At 50.2% G+C, this 19111-nt stretch overlaps 1 protein-coding gene across 1 annotated transcript in view; it reads right to left on the reverse strand.

The window, feature by feature from the left end:
* The window catches only part of rps6ka1 (ribosomal protein S6 kinase a, polypeptide 1), a 74341-nt gene that overhangs the window by 51821 nt on the left and 3409 nt on the right, over positions 1-19111 (reverse strand). The window contains 1 exon segment of the mRNA XM_064301697.1: positions 16137-16181. Coding sequence (XP_064157767.1) covers positions 16137-16181 — 45 coding nt within the window.

The following is a 19111-nucleotide window of genomic DNA, read 5'->3' on the forward strand; positions in this document are numbered from 1 at the left end:
AGGAAGAGGAAGAGAGAGAGGGAGGTGAGAACAGGTGCTGCAAAATAAACCGCTCCTTGTTTTTTTTTTCCCTCTCTCGGTAACCACAAAAGTCAGGGCATGCAGTGAACATCTGACATCTGATTCAGAATGGGTGAGCTGGGAAAGAAGTTGTGTGTGTGTGTGGTGGTGTTGTGTGTGGTGTGCGTGGTGTGTGTGGGTTTGGTGGTGTGTGTGTGTGTGTGTGTGTGTGTGCGGTGTTTGTGGTGTGCATGTATATGCGTGCGTGCATGCATGTGTGTGTGTGTGTGTGTGTGTGTGTTACCTTCTCAAAGAAATCCTGTCCCAACAATGTGTGGGTGCGTTTGAAAATATATGGGAAAACTTTTTTTTTTTTTTTACATTTTAAAAAGAAAACACACTGCTGTAGAGAATATTTATCATTGTAGTTTCACAATATAACACACAAGCATACACCGTTATATCCTCATAGAGCCCAGCAATTCCTTTTTGTGAAGTTGTTGGGTTTAATCTCCAGAACCACAGACTCTACACTCTGCTGAAACCCAAGCGAGGAACACTCAATCAAAAGAAAATGCGTCAAATTTTCATACCACGCAACATGTTTTTCCTCATCCGAGATGTTTGTACCGTGTCAAAATAAATTTTAAACACGGAAACGTTTTGTTTTTCTTTATCTCTGCCGGGGTCTGAGGGGGCATATAAAACCGCCGCCGCTGTTTGTAACCCCTCCGAAATCTCGAGCGTGGAAAAGAGCTAGTGAGTCAGGGACTCCGCCTCCGTCAGGCCGTCCCGGCGGTGCCAGGGGACCCAGCCCGCCCCCACAGCGTCAGGAATGTGCCGAACTTTACCCCCCCGGCCTGCCACTCAGCACGGCCACACCCCGCAGAGCAAACAACGGCCTCGCCGCACAATGGTAAATGGCAAATGGACTGCATTTATATAGCGCTTTTATCCAAAGCGCTTTACAATTGATGCCTCTCATTCACCCATTCACACACACACACACACACACACACACACACACACTCACACTCACACTCACACTCACACTCACACTCACACTCACACACACACACACACACACACACACACTCACACACCAACGGTGAAAGGCTGCCATGCAAGGTAGCAATCAGCTCGTTGGGAGCAATTAGGGATTAGGTGTTCTTGCTCAGGGACACTTCGGCACTCCCAGGGTGGGGGATCGAATCGGCAACCCTCCGACTGCCAGACAACCGCTCTTGCCTCCTGAGCTATGTCGCCCCCATACCAGACAACCTGACGACAACCCTGACACTGGACAATAAGTGCACAACCCCTACACACAACAACTCGACAACAACAGCACCACCCCTACACACAACGACTCGACAACAAGAGCACCACCCCTACACAACACACAACAAGGCACAACCCTCACCCAGCACAACAAGAGCACAACCCACCACACTACAACAGACACCACCCTAACACACGACTCGACAACAAGAGCACAACCCTACACACAACGACTGACAACAGGCACAAGCCTACACAAGAATCGACAACAAGAGCACAAGCCCTACACACAACGACTCGACAACAAGAGCACAACCCCTACACACAACGACTCAACAACAAGAGCACCACCCCTACACACAACGACTCGACAACAAGAGCACAACCGGTACACACGACTGGACAACCGAATACACGACTTGCAGCCCAAGACACAACTCGACAACCGAACACACGACAATACAAAGCACTCACAACCGCTACACACGATTCCACAACGCAATCACAACAAGCTTTCAACCCCTACACAAGACTCAACGACGTGCTCACAACATGAGCGCAACCGTACACACAACTTCATCCCGCGACTTGGCCTCTACACACGCCTCAAAAACATGCCGACAATGAGATCACGACCCCTGCAGTTACACAAATAACTCGCGCAGTAAAAATACCGCATGGGCATACATTCAACACACAAGCACGCTCCTGATTTCTCCACTGAACTCTAAACCGGCGTTGCGTTCAGCACAACATTTAACACTACCTGACTGGAGCTTCACATTCATTTTCAGTTTTTCAGGGCAAAAAAAAAAAAACTAATGAAAACGTCCATATATTTTTTGAAAAAGCACCCCAAAGAAACACCAAAAATATCACCCCAGACGACGAGGCAGAACTTTCAAATGCTTGGCACGTATCGCCGAATGATTTACTTGCTCATTAAACAACGGCGTGATGCTCACAAGGGACTGAGGGGCAGAAGAGTTAAATCTGGAACAGAAAACAAAAACATTCTGGAATGATTCACAATATCTGGTGCCGGCGTGCGCTCGTTTGTCTCGCTGTCAGACGAGGGCCCCTGAAGATTCATTTTTCATAGACAATGCCCGCACGCCTGTTTCCATAGCGAGTCCCCCGATTCGTATGGGAAGAGGACAGCTGAACGGGGAACTCCTTCCCCCCACCCCCCCGTATCCACCCCCCCCCCCCAACCCCCCTCCCCATAAACACCGCACCCTTTTGAATGCTGCAACATCCTGGTTCCGTCTGCAGTCACCCGGACCGGAATACCCCGGCTCTTCTGGAACATTCCGGGCACTCTATGGAGGAGAAACGCATTCTCCACCTCCCTGCCTCCCTCTCTCCCTCTACATCACTCTCTCTCCCCCCTCTTGCCTCTCTATCCCTCTCGCTTTCTATCCCTATATCACTCTCTCTCGATTCCCTATATGCCTCTCTCTCTCCATTATCTCTCTGAAAAGTCACAAACAGTCATACCTCACAGTAACACCCTCTTTACACACACACACACACACACACACACACATGAATCTTGCACATTCACGATCTGTTGAATTTATCTGAATTCTTGGCCTGGGATCACACTCACAGGGAAAACATATTTAGCAGGATTTTCACTTCAAATTCAAAAAGGACAGTTTGATGGTTTCCATGGTTTCCATGTAAATATTCAAGCGGTTAGCGCAATGTAACAGTGTACATCTCAACTCACTGATCCCGTAACCAGAGTTCAAAACTGGAGGCATTTCTCCACACAAACAAGCTTGTGCACGCACTCGCGCTCGCACACACACACACACACCGCCCCTGATAACTGAAAATGTAACCTGTCCACTGTTTAACTGGCCCACCGTTACCCCTCATAACCCCCATTCCTGCCCCCTCCCCCCTCCCCCCTCCCCCCTCCCCAAACCCTTAACACTCAGAGAGCAGAAGGCACGTTCCAGGTTCAAATTTATTTATTTTATTTATTTATTTTTTTTTAAAAGGAAGCCAGGGTTGCCGTGGCAACAGCATGCACCACGGTCAAACGCGTAGCCCGCGGCGCTCTGAGCTAACGAAGAGGAGTCCGCTCTGCAGCTGGCTTCTGCGGCGGCAACCGCCGGGGGGGGGGGGGTGGGGGCGGGGCATCACAAATTACATCTCTTTAACCGTTTCGTATCCTCAACATTTCACAACCACAGCTTTCAGAAATTTTCAGTGCTCAATCACGCGGGACCTAGAATGAAGAGAGTTCTACAAGGTTGAGGAGCGTGCTCGTGTTCTCCCCCTGTTCACCCCCGTCCGTCCCTCCCCCCCACCCCACCCCCCCGGCCCCAGCCCTCTATTACCACCCCCCACATCTGTGAGCAACAAAGACCTGGTCATAGGTGTTTACTGATCCCTGGCAGTGTGGCACAGAGAGAGAGAGAGAGAGAGAGAGAGGGGCCAGAGAGCATTATAAAGTGCAGGGTAACACACACACACACACACACACACACACACACGCCAACACAGACACACACACGACACACACTCACACACGCACACACGCACACCACACAGCACACACCGCGCACACCACACGCACACACACACCACACACAGCAACGACACGACACCACACAGCAAACACCAACCACCACACACAACAACACACACACACACACACACACACACACACACACACACACACACACACACACTTGCAGGTATCAGATGGCCGGCCCGCAGCGGACTACCGTAAATGTCCCACTTACTGAAAAATTGATGACGCTGCATTTAAGCGCGACCGGGCGGCGGTGACCTCAAACGCTTCTCGCTTCAGATGGAGGAGCGCGATACGAGCCGGCCGTTCTCCAAAACCGCCGCCCCTGGCCCGGGGAAAAGGCCACTAAAAGCCCCCATTATACGCCACAGCACATTAACAAATGCAATTTCTCCAGATGGAAAAAGCATTAGCCTCTCTCTTTCTCCCTCTCTCTCCTTCTCTCCTTCTCCCCCTCTCTCTCTCTCTCCCTCTCCTCCCTCTTCTCTCTCTCTCTCTCTCCTTCCCCCTCTCTCTCTGTCTCTCTCTCCTTCTCCCTCTCTCTCCTTCTCTCTCCCTCTCCCCTTCTCTCTCTCTCTGCCTTCTTCTCTCTCTCTCTCTCTCTCTCTCTCTCCTTCTTCTCCTTCTCCTTCTCCCCCTCTATCTCTCCCTGTCTCTCACTCATTCTCTCTTTTAGGAGACAAACACACACACACACACACACTCTGGCTTCAGAAGATCTCAAAAATCACAAACCCCCCCCATTTAGTGAAAATCACGCCTATGAGCAGCGAGGATAATAATTTCTGTAAAACAACTGGCGGATAAACAAATGACAGGGACCCATCGGGGGGGCTTGCAAAACCACGGTCAGTTACCGGGGACATATTTCACCGTTTCAATTTCCTGTTTTCAAACATGGCCCCCCACACCCCCCACCCCAGGCCAGCCTGCCGAAACCATTTTGCAAGGGGGCGTATTTAGGTAAGTGCACCTGGCAGTGAAGTAACATGGACACTTTACCAGGGATTTGAGCCAGCAACTCCCCTTCCAACCCATTCCGGGGGTGTGGGCAGAGCCGTTCACAAACATTATATCATACCACCCCCCCGCCCCCGCCCGTTCCCTCCTGTTCACAGTTCCAGGCACAGTTTGCAAATGATTGAGGTCCCATTAATCTCAGGTTAGCCTTATCACTGCCACTTTAATGACTTAAAGGGCACCTTCACACAAACACAGTGCTGAGCAATGTCTTAGTCATTCCTCTGCCGTTCTGTGTGTGTGTGTGTTTGCTTGTCGCTGTGTTGTGGATAGTGTGTGTGTTCGTGTGATGTGTGTATGCTGTGTGAGTCTGAGTGTGTGTGTGTGTGTGTGTGTGGTATGAGTGTGTATGTGCGTGTGAGTCTGAGTGTGTGTGTGTGTGTGCGTGTGAGTATGAGTGTGTATGTGCGTGTGAGTCTGAGTGTGTGTGTGTGTGTGCGTGTGAGTATGAGTGTGTATGTGCGTGTGAGTCTGAGTGTGTGTGTGCCTGTGTGAGTACGAGAGCACAAAGAAGAGGTTTCGCAAGACAGCTCTTATGTCTCTCCAACATTCTCCTGCTCTAATTCACAAGAACAAAAAAGAATCCGAGCAAGAAAAAAACATCTCCAACCAACACGCACAAGCGACCCTCCAGAAAGATTTAAGCTACTTTCTATTATTTTATTATTATATTTTAATCCAAACGTCGCAATTTATTCAAAATCTCAGTGAAGTCCTGCTTGCTCTCAGTTTACACTCTGCCCGAATCCCCCAGAATGCACTGGGACGCAGGATGTGCCCATTCAGTTGGTCGGTGTAGGGCCAGAACCCTGATAAAAGCTTCCTGTTCCTGTTATGCTCAGAGACTGTGGTGCAGCCGGTTACTGTAGCTCAGACGGGCACTAGCAGTAGCGTGCGTTATTGGAGATGGAAACACATCAATTTAGATGAGCTTTTAGCAGATTCTGGACGCAAGTTCTCTCCTTTTATCTTTAATCTAGTTTATATTGCTTTTGATCCTGCATTTATTAAATTTAGGCTCCTTTTAGCATTTTAATTTGAGTACTTAAAGTTTTCTCCCTCCCCAAGAATTTCTTTCTTGTTCTTGTTTTTCATTATACATCATATCAATATGTCCGTGTTTCTATGTTTTCTGCGACTTTGGTAGCGCTAGAGGCTACCAATAACTTGTGTGAAAGGTACAGTAGCACAGACGTACATTTTATCCTTATTGTAATAACGATAAAATGTACGTCTATGCACACGGAATGCATGTCTATACATCTAGACAGAAACTGTAATTCACTAATTAAGACAAAAGATAAAAAGGACAAGCAAGCTTAAACACCATCACGACGACTGCAACCGGTCGGCTCAGAGGTGGTCTTTTGTACGTCGCTTTGGATAAAAGCGTCTGCCAAATAAATGTAATGTAATGTAATGGTCTTTTTGTCTCCGTCTACAATCGACACACACAATCAAAGAGAGGCAAATCATCAGAACCCACAAACACAGTTCACAGACGGGATTTGCCGAACTGCACAGAGCAAAGGAGGTGGAGCAAAGCATTCTGGGAACGCCGCAAATAGGCTGTGCAACCACGAGAGGACTTCAAATGACCTCGTGTTGTCGGTTAATGAAACCAGCAGAGGACGCTTTTCCTAACGGACCACCATCACAGCAAAAAGGAGAAAAGGACCTGTGTTCATTTTTAAATTAAATTTGAGTTCCCTTTTAACGGAACACAGACCAACGCAAGCGATGACACTGTGTTTTTAAAATGACCTGTTTCTTAAATAGTCATCAGCATAATGCCTTCCACTGCGCTTCTTTCTTCCCCTCTTCAACCGTGAATAATTGAATTATTGCTGTCCTACTTCAACAGAGCACATGTCACTCACTTTATCTCTCATTGAATACCATGACAACATCGCCCCCACCCCCCACCCCCCACCCCCCACCAGCCTCTCAATCAGCTCTCCGGAAATGGTGCTTCTCATTTTTCTTTTTCTTTTTAACCCTTTCAGGTGCGAGATGACTAATTTGTGATTAGAACGTTCTAATGCCGAAGTAACAATCACTGCTGGTGACTGAAAGCAATGGAGTTCTAGAACACTGCCTTTTTACTTTAGAATTTTGAAAAGACAACATTCCCAAAAAAAAAAAAAAAAACAATCTTCAAAGGGTTAATGTCGTTTTAAAAAAATACTCGGCCAAACATCAAACCAGTCAGACACAGACACACACGCAAGCATGCATGTACGTACACAGATAAATGCATGCACACGCATGTAGTCACATGCACGCATGCGCATAAACAGACACGCACAGACACACATGAATACACACACACACACACACGACACACACACACACACAGATTCACACACAGACGCACTGGAGCAGCGGGTTCTCCGGCTGAATCAGATGTTCACGCTGAGCGAGGAGGCAGGTGTGACAGGGAGCCAGTTCTGCTCGTGTCTGTCGTGATTCAGGCAGTGGGAGGTGTGACAGGGAGCCAGTTCTGCTCGTGTCTGTCGTGATTCAGTCAGTGGGAGGTGTGACAGGGAGCCAGTTCTGCTCGTGTCTGTCGTGATTCAGTCAGTGGGAGGTGTGACAGGGAGCCAGTTCTGCTCGTGTCTGTCGTGATTCAGTCAGTGGGAGGTGTGACAGGGAGACAGTTCTGCTCGTGTCTGTCGTGATTCAGTCAGTGGGAGGTGTGACAGAGAGACAGTCCTGCTCGTGTCTGTCGTGATTCAGTCAGTGGGAGGTGTGACAGAGAGACAGTCCTGCTCGTGTCTGTCGTGATTCAGTCAGTGGGAGGTGTGACAGAGAGACAGTCCTGCTCGTGTCTGTCGTGATTCAGGCAGTGGGAGGTGTGACAGGGAGCCAGTTCTGCTTGTGTCTGTCGTGATTCAGTCAGTGGGAGGTGTGACAGAGTCAGTTCTGCTCGTGTCTGTCGTGATTCAGGCAGTGGGAGGTGTGACAGGGAGCCAGTTCTGCTTGTGTCTGTCGTGATTCAGTCAGTGGGAGGTGTGACAGGGAGCCAGTTCTGCTCGTGTCTGTCGTGATTCAGGCAGTGGGAGGTGTGACAGAGAGACAGACCTGCTCGTGTCTGTCGTGATTCAGTCAGTGGGAGGTGTGACAGAGAGCCAGTTCTGCTCGTGTCTGTCGTGATTCAGGCAGTGGGAGGTGTGACAGAGAGTCAGTTCTGCTCGTGTCTGTCGTGATTCAGTCAGTGGGAGGTGTGACAGGGAGCCAGTTCTGCTCGTGTCTGTCGTGATTCAGTCAGTGGGAGGTGTGACAGAGAGACAGTCCTGCTCGTGTCTGTCGTGATTCAGTCAGTGGGAGGTGCGACAGGGAGCCAGTCATGCTCGTGTCTGTCGTGATTCAGGCAGTGGGAGGTGTGACAGAGAGACAGTTCTGCTCGTGACTGTCGTGATTCAGGCAGTGGGAGGTGTGACAGAGAGACAGTTCTGCTCGTGTCTGTCGTGATTCAGTCAGTGGGAGGTGTGACAGAGAGACAGTTCTGCTCGTGTCTGTCGTGATTCAGGCAGTGGGAGGTGTGACAGGGAGCCAGTTCTGCTCGTGTCTGTCGTGAGAACCCACCGCTAGTGAGGCTGATGGCCAATGAGAGCCAACCGCTAGAGATGACCCTTGAGATGATGATGTCACAGAGGAGATGGACTGACATGGATTCTGCCGGGAAACTCTACTCTACGGGGCCTGATGCTGATGCGAAATACCGGGATCAGCGCAGACCGCGCCGACTGATCCCAACCCGGCAAGACACCGGGGACCGCCCGAGCCTGTCGTGACCGGGTCCGGTCGACGGCACTCATCCAATTAGGGCCGGAATCCAGGGGTAAGAACGGCTTCTCCTCTTCCGAGCTCCAAGCGCTAATCCTGCCACTTCAGCTCAAGCAAATAAACAGGCACTGACCCAATCCGGACCCAAAACTGCATTACACGGAGCTTTGTCTGCGTGCGCATTCATCGATTCGTACGTTTGGGTGAAATGGAGGAAGAAAAGGGACAAGCTTTTCTCTCTCTGCCCACTAATTTGCTCATTTTTTTAAAAAATTCTACAATGCTACTCTGAACTTAACCCTTTGGGCTCAAAAACTCGAATGCTGCCGGCTCCCCTCAAACATTCCCGATCGCCGTGGTGACGACTCCCTCCACCTACCCCCCCACCTCTGCTCTAAATCTCTCGGTCCGAGGGATTCGGCCAAGCCACGCTTATCCCTCATTGCGTGCGACAGGCAGGGACTGCCGGCTGTTAAACAGAGGTGTGAACGACCTCACTGAACCACATCCGTGGTTATCAGTACGGTAACCACGGCAGCACCACCACTAAGCCCTATAACCCCGCCCCCTGACTGAGTCAGCCGGCTCAGCTGTCACTTCCTGGATCTGCGGGGGGCGGGGGGGGGTGCAGAGAGCAGTGGTGGGGGAGGGGCTAGGCTACGGCACGCGTAATGAGGTGCATTATGGGGGCTTTATCGGCCTGCAATGCTTTAGCGGGTCAGACGCATCGATCTCCAAGGACACGCAGCCCGCCGTCCCTCTGCCAGGAAAGCAGCGCACACACACACACACACACACACAATACATACTCACACACACACACCGCACACACACAGCTACACACACACACACACACAATACATACTCACACACACACACCGCACACACACAGCTACACACACACACAATACATACTCACACACACACCGCACATGCATGCACACACGCACACACACACACACAGCTACAAACACAATACACGCACACACAATACATACTCACACACACACAATACATACTCACACACACACAGCTACACACACACACACGCGCACACAGACACACAATACATACTCTCACACACACACCCCACACACCCACACACACACAGCTATCCCACACACACCACCCGCCCACCACACACACACACACACACACACCGACCACACAACACACACACAATACATACTCACACACACACCGACACACACACACACACACAACACACTACGCACACACACACACACCACAAGCAGCGTGCACACACTACTCACACAACACAACAGCCACTACACCACCGCCAACAACACACAGGCAAGACACCCTTACTACCGCCACACTCCACACACACGCACTGCGCCAACAGGTACGAGACACATCTCAAAGGGCCTTCATTTAAATAGAGCACACTTATCGGACCTTCGCGACAGCTAAGGCTGGCTGCTCTCCGTGCCGCTCCTTCTCCTCGTCAAGAGATTCATTATCTCTCCTCTCCGCCTAATTACACGCCTACATTAGGAGCCCCCCCCCCCCCCGGACCTTCCTCCAGCTCCCCCCTCTCTGTGGATTTCGAGGATCCTGAAAGGGGCTGATGGGATAGGCCAGGTCCTCCACAAGCCTGCTGCTTCAGCCGGCACCCTCGCTCACAAAAAACCCAGCGGATCGCTTCGGTTACAGGCACCCCCCTGATTCGGTTTAGCCCGGACAGATCTACTGCGAGTGAAGAAAAACAGCGAGCTCTTCCCCCTCTCTTTACTGTTCAGGTCGTTCTTTTTTTTTTTTTTTTTTTAAAGAAAAGAAAAAAGAAAAACTATCTCCCCAAAAAAAAAAAAAAATTGAAATCCAGCTGTGTATGCCGCAAAAAAAAAAAAGAACACTGACGTCATAAACAAAGCACGGCCAATCAATTGTATCCAATCCAAATAAGCGGTGGTGGTTTGACAGGATTGTAAATACTGAATCATTTTAATGCAGTTTAATGTTTATTTATGATACCCACACATTTACTCAACTCCCAATATGACCACTGTCAGCCCACACCAAGCTGCTAATTTAAAGGAAATCACAAAAAACTGCAGACACTGCAAACACTCCAGGACTGGAGTCAAACCTGCAGACACTGAAACACTCCAGGACTGGAGTCAAACCTGCAGACACTGAAACACTCCAGGACTGGTGTCAAACCTGCAGACACCGCAAACACTACAGAACTGGAGTCAAACCTGCAGACACTGACACTCAGGATGAGTCAAACCTGAGACACTGAACACTCGACGAACAACTCTGCAGACACTGAAAACTCCAGGATGGTCAAACCTGCAGACACTGCAACACTCCTGAACTTGAGTCAAACCTGCAGACACTGCAACACTCCAGACTGGCAAACCTGCAGACACTGCAACACTCTGAACTGAGTCAAACCTCGACAGCACACTGACTGAGTCAAACTGACACTGCAACATCGAACTGAGAATGTGCACTGTGGCCCTCCAGGACTGGAGTAAAACCTACAGACTATGCAGTCCTCCAGGACTGGAGTTAAACCTGCAGACACTGTGGCCCTCCAGGACTGGAGTAAAACCTGCGGGCTTCTGGTCAACATATATTTGTAATAGCAGGAGCTCAATGAGTGTTCACTGTTGCCAATACCTTGGTGGAGCACATTATTTTAACTGATTATTTGACGCGGAGACAGGGGACACAACCTGTCGCTGTTTTCAGCTTGGCTTGGCCTGGGTGACAGCCTGACTTGCACTGCTCTCCTTTCCAGCGTCTGGGGGCCTCTCTCTCTCGGGGGGGGGGGGGGGGGACGCAGGGGACGAGGGGGGTGTTTGTCACGGTTTTTCCTTCCTCCGATGTGCGAGGGGGAAGAAGGAAACGCTCGGATTCCAAAGGAAGTGCGATTTCTGGAACGCGCTTCTCAAGTGGCCTCTTCACAGTCAGTTTCCTCTTGAAGTCAAAACTGCCATCTGCATTTTCTTTTCTTTTTTTTAAACCTGCGCCACCAAATTCTCTGTCACCCTAGTTAACATCATTCCACTCCTTCTGCTGTTACTACTACTGCTACTACTACTACCACAAATAACAACAACAACAACAATAATAATAATAATAATAATAACAATGATAATAATAATAATACGAATAATAATAATAATAATAATAATAATAATAGAATTTAAACTCGTGGAGTCCATAAGATGAGATACTGAATACATAAAGTTTAAGTAAAATGCACACAGATCAATGTGCATGTAAAACTTGTGTAGATCAGCATGCATAACTGTACGTGTGCACACGGAACTGAACGAAAAACAAAACAATGACAACAACACCTGCAGACAAAAAACAAAAAACAAAAAAAACAAAAAGAAGTAAAGCTTCCTGTGGCGGAACAGGAAATGACTCCTCGTCCCTGCCCCCTCAGAACAAAGAGGCCAAAAAACCGCTCGGTCAGCGAACGGGAAGCGAGTCGAGGCGGGACTGCGGTCAATCACTGCACCTTACACAAACCGTCTGTGACCTTCTGGAACAGCAATAAAATTATGAATTACAAACCTTCCCAGTTAGAGCAATAAACGCGGTTCAATCTGTCCTCCTGTCAATCTTTTCTAAATGACCAAGACCGCCGCTCCTCACCCCATAACTTCCTCTTTCCCCTTTCTCCTCATCCTCCTCAACGCCCACAGTAAGTGCAGCCTGGTTGCCCAGGTTATGTGTAAACAAGAGCCCAATCAGCCATGGAGATACATACGCGTAAAAGCTCAAAAGATCCAGTATGGATTCTGGTTCTGTTCCAGTGTGTGGATGGGCCTCATGGTCTGGTATCTGTTAAGGCTCTGTTCCAGTGTGTGGATGGGCCCCATGGTCTGGTATCTGTTAAGGCTCTGTTCCAGTGTGTGGATGGGCCCCATGGTCTGGTATCTGTTAAGGCTCTGTTCCAGTGTGTGGATGGGCCTCATGGTCTGGTATCTGTTAAGGCTCTGTTCCAGTGTGTGGTTGGGCCCCACGGTGTGGTATCTGTTAAGGCTCTGTTCCAGTGTGTGGATGGGCCCCACGGTGTGGTATCTGTTAAGGCTCTGTTCCAGTGTGTGGTTGGGGTCCACGGTGTGGTCTCAAATCTGGAACACGCCAGCGCTAACTGCGGCCGGCCAGGATTACAGCATCTCATTGGACACCAGCGACTCCTGCCGGCCAATCGGGAGCCCGCGAACACCACACAGCTCGTGTCCACGCCAGCCCGGTCTTCGGCACGGCGATGTGATGTCACGAGTTCCGGAACAGCGGACACGCTCGCCTGCGCTCGCCTAAACCGCTGCAGGACGTTGCGGTAACGAGCGCCGATGAGCGCGACTGGGCATTCCAAATCGGGGGGTAATTTAAAAAAAATAAACAAAATCCACCCTGAGTAAACACAGCGCTAGGAAATGTACCCAGGCGAAACGGATAAAAACAGGAGATAAGACAAGACGCACTTTCGTTCCCTAAAGGGGAACTCCCCGCTGACGCAACCGATTTTCAACTTCCGAACGAAATGGCGAAAGGAGGAAATGCCTTCTCTCTCGCATTTTTAAGATGTTGTTTTTAAAGACAATTTGGACGGTGCCAGATCTCTCACTTGCTCCTTCCTCGGGACAGCCCAAGGGCAGAACCAGGATGTAAACGACTTCCGACTGGATGTTTAGAGAACTACAAACACAAACTTAAAAACTACATGTCCCACTTACAAACACACACACACACACATTGATGTGCACAAACACACACATTACATATCACATACACACACACACACACACACACACACACACACACACACACACACACACACACACACACACACACCCTGCTGGCAGCTCCGCAACTGCCGTTTCACGTGAAACGCTGTGGAAGTTCTCAAGATGACCATTCTGAAGGTAAATGAAGAAAATCAAAGACTCAAACGTGCTCACTCAAGCGTACAACCTGATAACTGGGCGCTGAATCCCACAAGCTATGAAAGATAACAAATGAACAGCACTCACTAGGATATTATAAACTACTGTTTTATTGCTCAAGGTATGATAAATGGTAAATGGACTGCATTTATATAGCGCTTTTATCCAAAGCGCTTTACAATTGATGCCTCTCATTCACCAGAGCAGTTAGGGGTTAGGTGTCTTCCTCAGGGACACTTCAACAAGCCCAGAGTGGGGATCGAACCGGGAACCCTCCGACTGCCGGACAACCGCTCTTACCTCCCGAGCTACGTCGCCCCTGTGTGAGCGCATGACGCGCGCAAACGCGTCGGACGAAGCCTCGCTCGGCGTGCCGAACGTGCCAAAAACAAACGAAGGTAAACGAAGGCCAGCCTTGTGGGTTCTTTTGGGTTTTCTGCGCACGTTATTAGTCTGCCCCTGAGGTTAAATATGGAGAACTTAAACAGACCAGCGTAAAAGCACCATCTCTCACAGCGCTTCAGGCGGCCTTTTCAGCATGGATCAGCCCTGCTTTTCCTAAGGTGTGTGTGTGTGTGTGTGTGTGTGTGTGTGGTGGTGTACATGCGTTTGTGTGCCGTACACATTTGTGTGTGTGTGTGCATCTTTATGGATTATACTATATATATATAGACAAACTCGAGCCACCTAGGAAAGATGAACTACATAACCTTAATCCCTGCCTCCTTTCCAAGCTGGTGAAATTTTACAGCACATACTGTACAGACTTTAACAGTGATGGATGCAAGCCACTGTAATAACAATTACCAGAGAATAATTATCGTGACTTAAGGAGGAAACCACAGCTGGTGTTCAACACAAAATTAAATATAAACCCGGACTTACTTTCCCCGAAAACTGAAGGCACGCTTTGTTTGGAGTAAGAGAGGAGAATGTTTTGATTTAAAAAGCCTTTATCTAAACGACCATATCTGATAGAAAAATGTCAAAACGAGCACAGATAAAACATACCGGTAATGTTACCCTTCCTCATGTTGCGATCAGCCGACATCTGATTTCTAGACGCCTCTTAATTAGCCTATTTAGTGATTACGGCCATAGGCGTAGATTTTGGGGGGGACACAGGGGATACGTCCCCCTCAATATTTAGAACACGTGCATTTGCCTGCCCCCCCCCCCACCCCACCAACAAAAACATGAAAGGAGCATTTCCACCATAAATTGATGCAGAAAAGGCACAAATGTTGGTGCATAAAAATTCACCAGAATGCAGGAAATGAAGTGCTTGACGCACAAAATTTCTTTAGGGGAGGACCCCCAGACACTTCCCCCCCCCATGTGCCCCCCAATGTTCAAACGAGACCTACGCCACTGATTACGGCGGATGACCATAGACGTTCGCGTGCGTTTAGAACGCGTGCGCGCTGGAGGGGTTTCCCCGCGGCGCTGCAAACCTCGTGTCCCACGGCGACGTTTTTATGGCGTCCGCTGTGATTTACGGCTTTCTTTCCCCTAGCAAAGCGCTCGGTACGGGGGCGAAGGCCGCGACCTCGTGACACGCTAGCTAGCCTACCCCCTTCCCCCCCCCCCCCCCGAAGCGAAGGTTTCCGGCAGGTTCTCCGACAGGTTGCTCTGGGCAAACCGGAAAACAAAAAAAAAAAACGGCACCGTTCCTCACGGAGGAGTTAGCATTCGCCCAGTCGCATCTCGATTTAAGGGCAGGCAGGGGGCCCCTCGGGTGAACCACGCATGGGACATTACATTACATTACATTACAGGCATTTAGCAGACGCTCTTATCCAGAGCCACTTACACAAACTTTTACATAGCATTTTACATCGTATCCATTTATACAGCTGGACACATACTGAAGAAATTTCGGTTAAGTACCTTGCTCAAGGGTACAATGGCAGTGTCCTCACCCGGGAATCGAACCTACGACCTTTCGGTTACAAGTCCAGTTCCTTACCCACTGTGCTACACTCCGTCCCGCGTGTAGGGACAAGGGTAACGGAGCACCGGGAGGGAACAGGACGGGGCGCTGAGCGGAGCTGGCGCACCGAGCGCTCTGTCAGCGTTCCCCGGGACGTTTTGCTTAACGTTCGACCCGCACAAAGTGTCCCGCGCGAGGAGCAGAAGGCGGCGGTGCACTTCCTTTGGGGGAATGATTTAGGGCGGCCAGGCTCAGGCGCTTTTGTGTGTGTGAGAGAGATAGAGAAAGAGCCTGCGCGTGTGTGTGCGTGTGTGTGTGTGTGTGTGTGTGTGTGAGAGAGAGACAGCCTGCGCGTGTGTGTGTGTGAGAGAGAGCCTGCGCATGTGTGTGTGCATGTGTGTGTGTGAGTGTGTGTGTGCATGCTTATGCGTTCATGGGTGTAACTGGGCAGGTATGTGTTTGTGTGTGTGTGTGCATGCTTATGCGTTCATGGGTATAACTGGGCAGGTATGTGTGTGTGTGCGAATGTGTGTGCAAGTGTGTGTGCGAGTGTATCTGTGCGTGTGTGTGCGTGAGCGTGTATGTGCGTGCGTGTGTGTGTGTGCGTGAGTGCATGTTTTCTTACCTTGACTGCAGGTGTGACTCCGTCCTCCGTGGTGCTCTGGCCATTCTGCAAGAGAGAACAAACGGAGGCGGGGTCAGGACCGAGCCAGCTGCTCCGCCGCGTCTCGCGAGCGCAAAGCCAGACCGCGAAGCGTTGCCACGGCGACACAATCACGCTGCTGTAAACACACAGCCCCGGAGCTCCACCCACCGTCGCCACCAGCCAGGAAGTTTAACCGCGTTCATACCACGTTTCACCGCACAAGCCCTTCATTCGGGAATCAACTGAGTCATGACTGACTAGTCACGAATGGGGGCGGGGCTTGCGTGTGCCGTCAATCAGAAGAGTCCATTGCATATGCGTGACCCCACCCACTTTGAGGTGTGAGATGATCATCAGGCCTTCTCACCTCCAATCACAACTTTCATCAGCCAATCAGATCACACTGTGAAAGCAGACACTATTTATGCAGACAGCACTTCTTTTTTTTTTTCCCCCCCGAATACAGCTTTAGTCATATTTTTTTTAAATAAATAAATAAATAAGGAGCGAGGACTAACGAACGTAATTAACGATAATGCCGCGCGGTTTTCACGACTGCTACATTAAAGGAACCCGGGTCGTTAAAGCGGGGGTCTTTCACGCCGCCGACCGCCCCAGCGGTCCGCCGTCTCGGTTCCTCTGAAGCCGACGGAGACACTCGACGCCAGGACAAAGAGCGAACGAGGACGGGGGTGGAAATGTCAGCCGATTTCAGGCAATTACGCGCCGTCTCTGCTCTCCGAGCGCCGCGGCAAACGGGGTCTCCACTCCACAGCCGGGGGGGGGGGGGGGGGAACGACAGCCGTATCCTGCTCCAAGTATTTCATTAGCGCCGTATCTACTGATAACGTAATGGACAGGGTGGACGCCCCCTCTCTCTCTCTCGCTCTCGCTCTCATACACGTACATCTGTTCTAACAATGCAGATGGGCTCTTTGAACATCCACACGCGCGCACGCACGCACGCACGCACGCACGCACGCACGCACGCACGCATACGCCACGCACACGTAACACACACACACACACACAGAGTGGGCGACCATGGGTGAAAATCCCAAGTATGCCAGTTCTCACATTTCTGCCTCATTAGACAGACACACACACACACACACACAGTCCCCAGGGGCAGCTCATTGAGCAGTTAGACGGTAATTGAGGGCGAGAGCCTTCGTTTGGCCTCCTCTGGCACACACACACACACACACACACACACGTTTGGCCTCCTCTGGCTCGCGCGAGCTGCTATTTTTCTGCTGACTGTCGGTAGATTCTTCTGCGTATTTTATGGCAGCCAATCAGCAGCAAGGCCATGCAGGTTCCACATGATCAGTTCTGCCAATCACATGACAGCTGCATGGCTCTCATATCAACTCCCAATAGACAGCAGTGGCACTCACTGCGGCATAAGGTACCGCAAAAAAAAAAATATATATATATATATATGTATATGTATATTTAAAGCATATGTGCTTTCAGTCATTAAAATGACTGATTTCAGACTGAAAATACATTCAGTGATTCTGGCATGGTTTCTGCCCAAGACCTAGTTCCCGGTCGGGTTTACGGCTCTGAACCTATCAGCTTTCTCCCGGGTTATGGAGGAGAAGACCGTTATCGCCCAGGTATGACTCAGCCTCCTGAGCCCCACCCTCTCTGTCCCTCTGTTACCAGTGGTAAAGCCCTTCCCTGTGCCTCTGTTAGAGGTGGTAAAGCCCTTCCCTGTGCCTCTGTTAGAGGTGGTAAAGCCCTTCCCTGTGCCTCTGTTAGAGGTGGTAAAGCCCTTCTCTGTGCCTCTGTTAGAGGTGGTAAAGCCCTTCCCTGTGCCTCTGTTAGAGGTGGTAAAGCCCTTCCCTGTGCCTCTGTTAGAGGTGGTAAAGCCCTTCTCTGTCTCTCTGTTAGAGGTGGTAAAGCCCTTCCCTGTGCCTCTGTTAGAGGTGGTAAAGCCCTTCTCTCTGCCTCTGTTAGAGGTGGTAAAGCCCTTCTCTCTGCCTCTGTTAGAGGTGGTAAAGCCCTTCTCTCTGCCTCTGTTACCAGCGGTAAAGCCATTCTCTCTGCCTCTGTTAGAGGTGGTAAAGCCCTTCCCTGTGTCTCTGTTAGAGGTGGTAAAGCCCTTCTCTCTGCCTCTGTTAGAGGTGGTAAAGCCCTTCCCTGTGCCTCTGTTAGAGGTGGTAAAGCCCTTCCCTGTGCCTCTGTTAGAGGTGGTAAAGCCCTTCCCTGTGCCTCTGTTAGAGGTGGTAAAGCCCTTCCCTGTGCCTCTGTTAGAGGTGGTAAAGCCCTTCCCTGTGCCTCTGTTACCAGCGGTAAAGCCCTTCTCAGTGCCTCTGTTAGAGGTGGTAAAGCCCTTCCCTGTGCCTCTGTTAGAGGTGGTAAAGCCCTTCCCTGTGCCTCTGTTAGAGGTGGTAAAGCCCTTCCCTGTGCCTCTGTTAGAGGTGGTAAAGCCCTTCTCTCTGCCTCTGTTAGAGGTGGTAAAGCCCTTCTCTCTGCCTCTCTGTTAGAGGCGGTAAACCACATGCCCTCTCATGACCAGGCTCGTGTTCAAAATGATTCACCTGGCAAGCTTGGGATGCCCGTTAGCAAGTTTTCTAACCCACAAGTATGCGTGTGCCCGTGTGCATGTGTCTGCGTGTGCCCGCACGCACGTGTTTGTGTGTGCATGCGTGCGCATAAGCAATGCCAGAATGAGTGAACCTCTGCCTGGTCACATGATTCTTTAGTACCCCGCCCAGCCGTGACGCCAGTCCCCCCTCCTTGCCCCCTCTCTGATCATGTCACAGGCCACACCCACATGATGACATCACAGTTCTCTGGGTGATTTTTTCCCCGTTCACAAAAAAAAAAAAAAAAAAACACCGCTCCTGGACCAGCTATTCAGAAAGTGATGCTTCTGGGGATCACTGTAAGCTCTGCGATAACACACCCCACCCCCCCCCCCAACTCCCCACCCCCACCCC

Source organism: Anguilla rostrata, chromosome 1 (genome assembly GCF_018555375.3).
Source record: "Anguilla rostrata isolate EN2019 chromosome 1, ASM1855537v3, whole genome shotgun sequence".
NCBI lineage: Eukaryota > Metazoa > Chordata > Actinopteri > Anguilliformes > Anguillidae > Anguilla > Anguilla rostrata.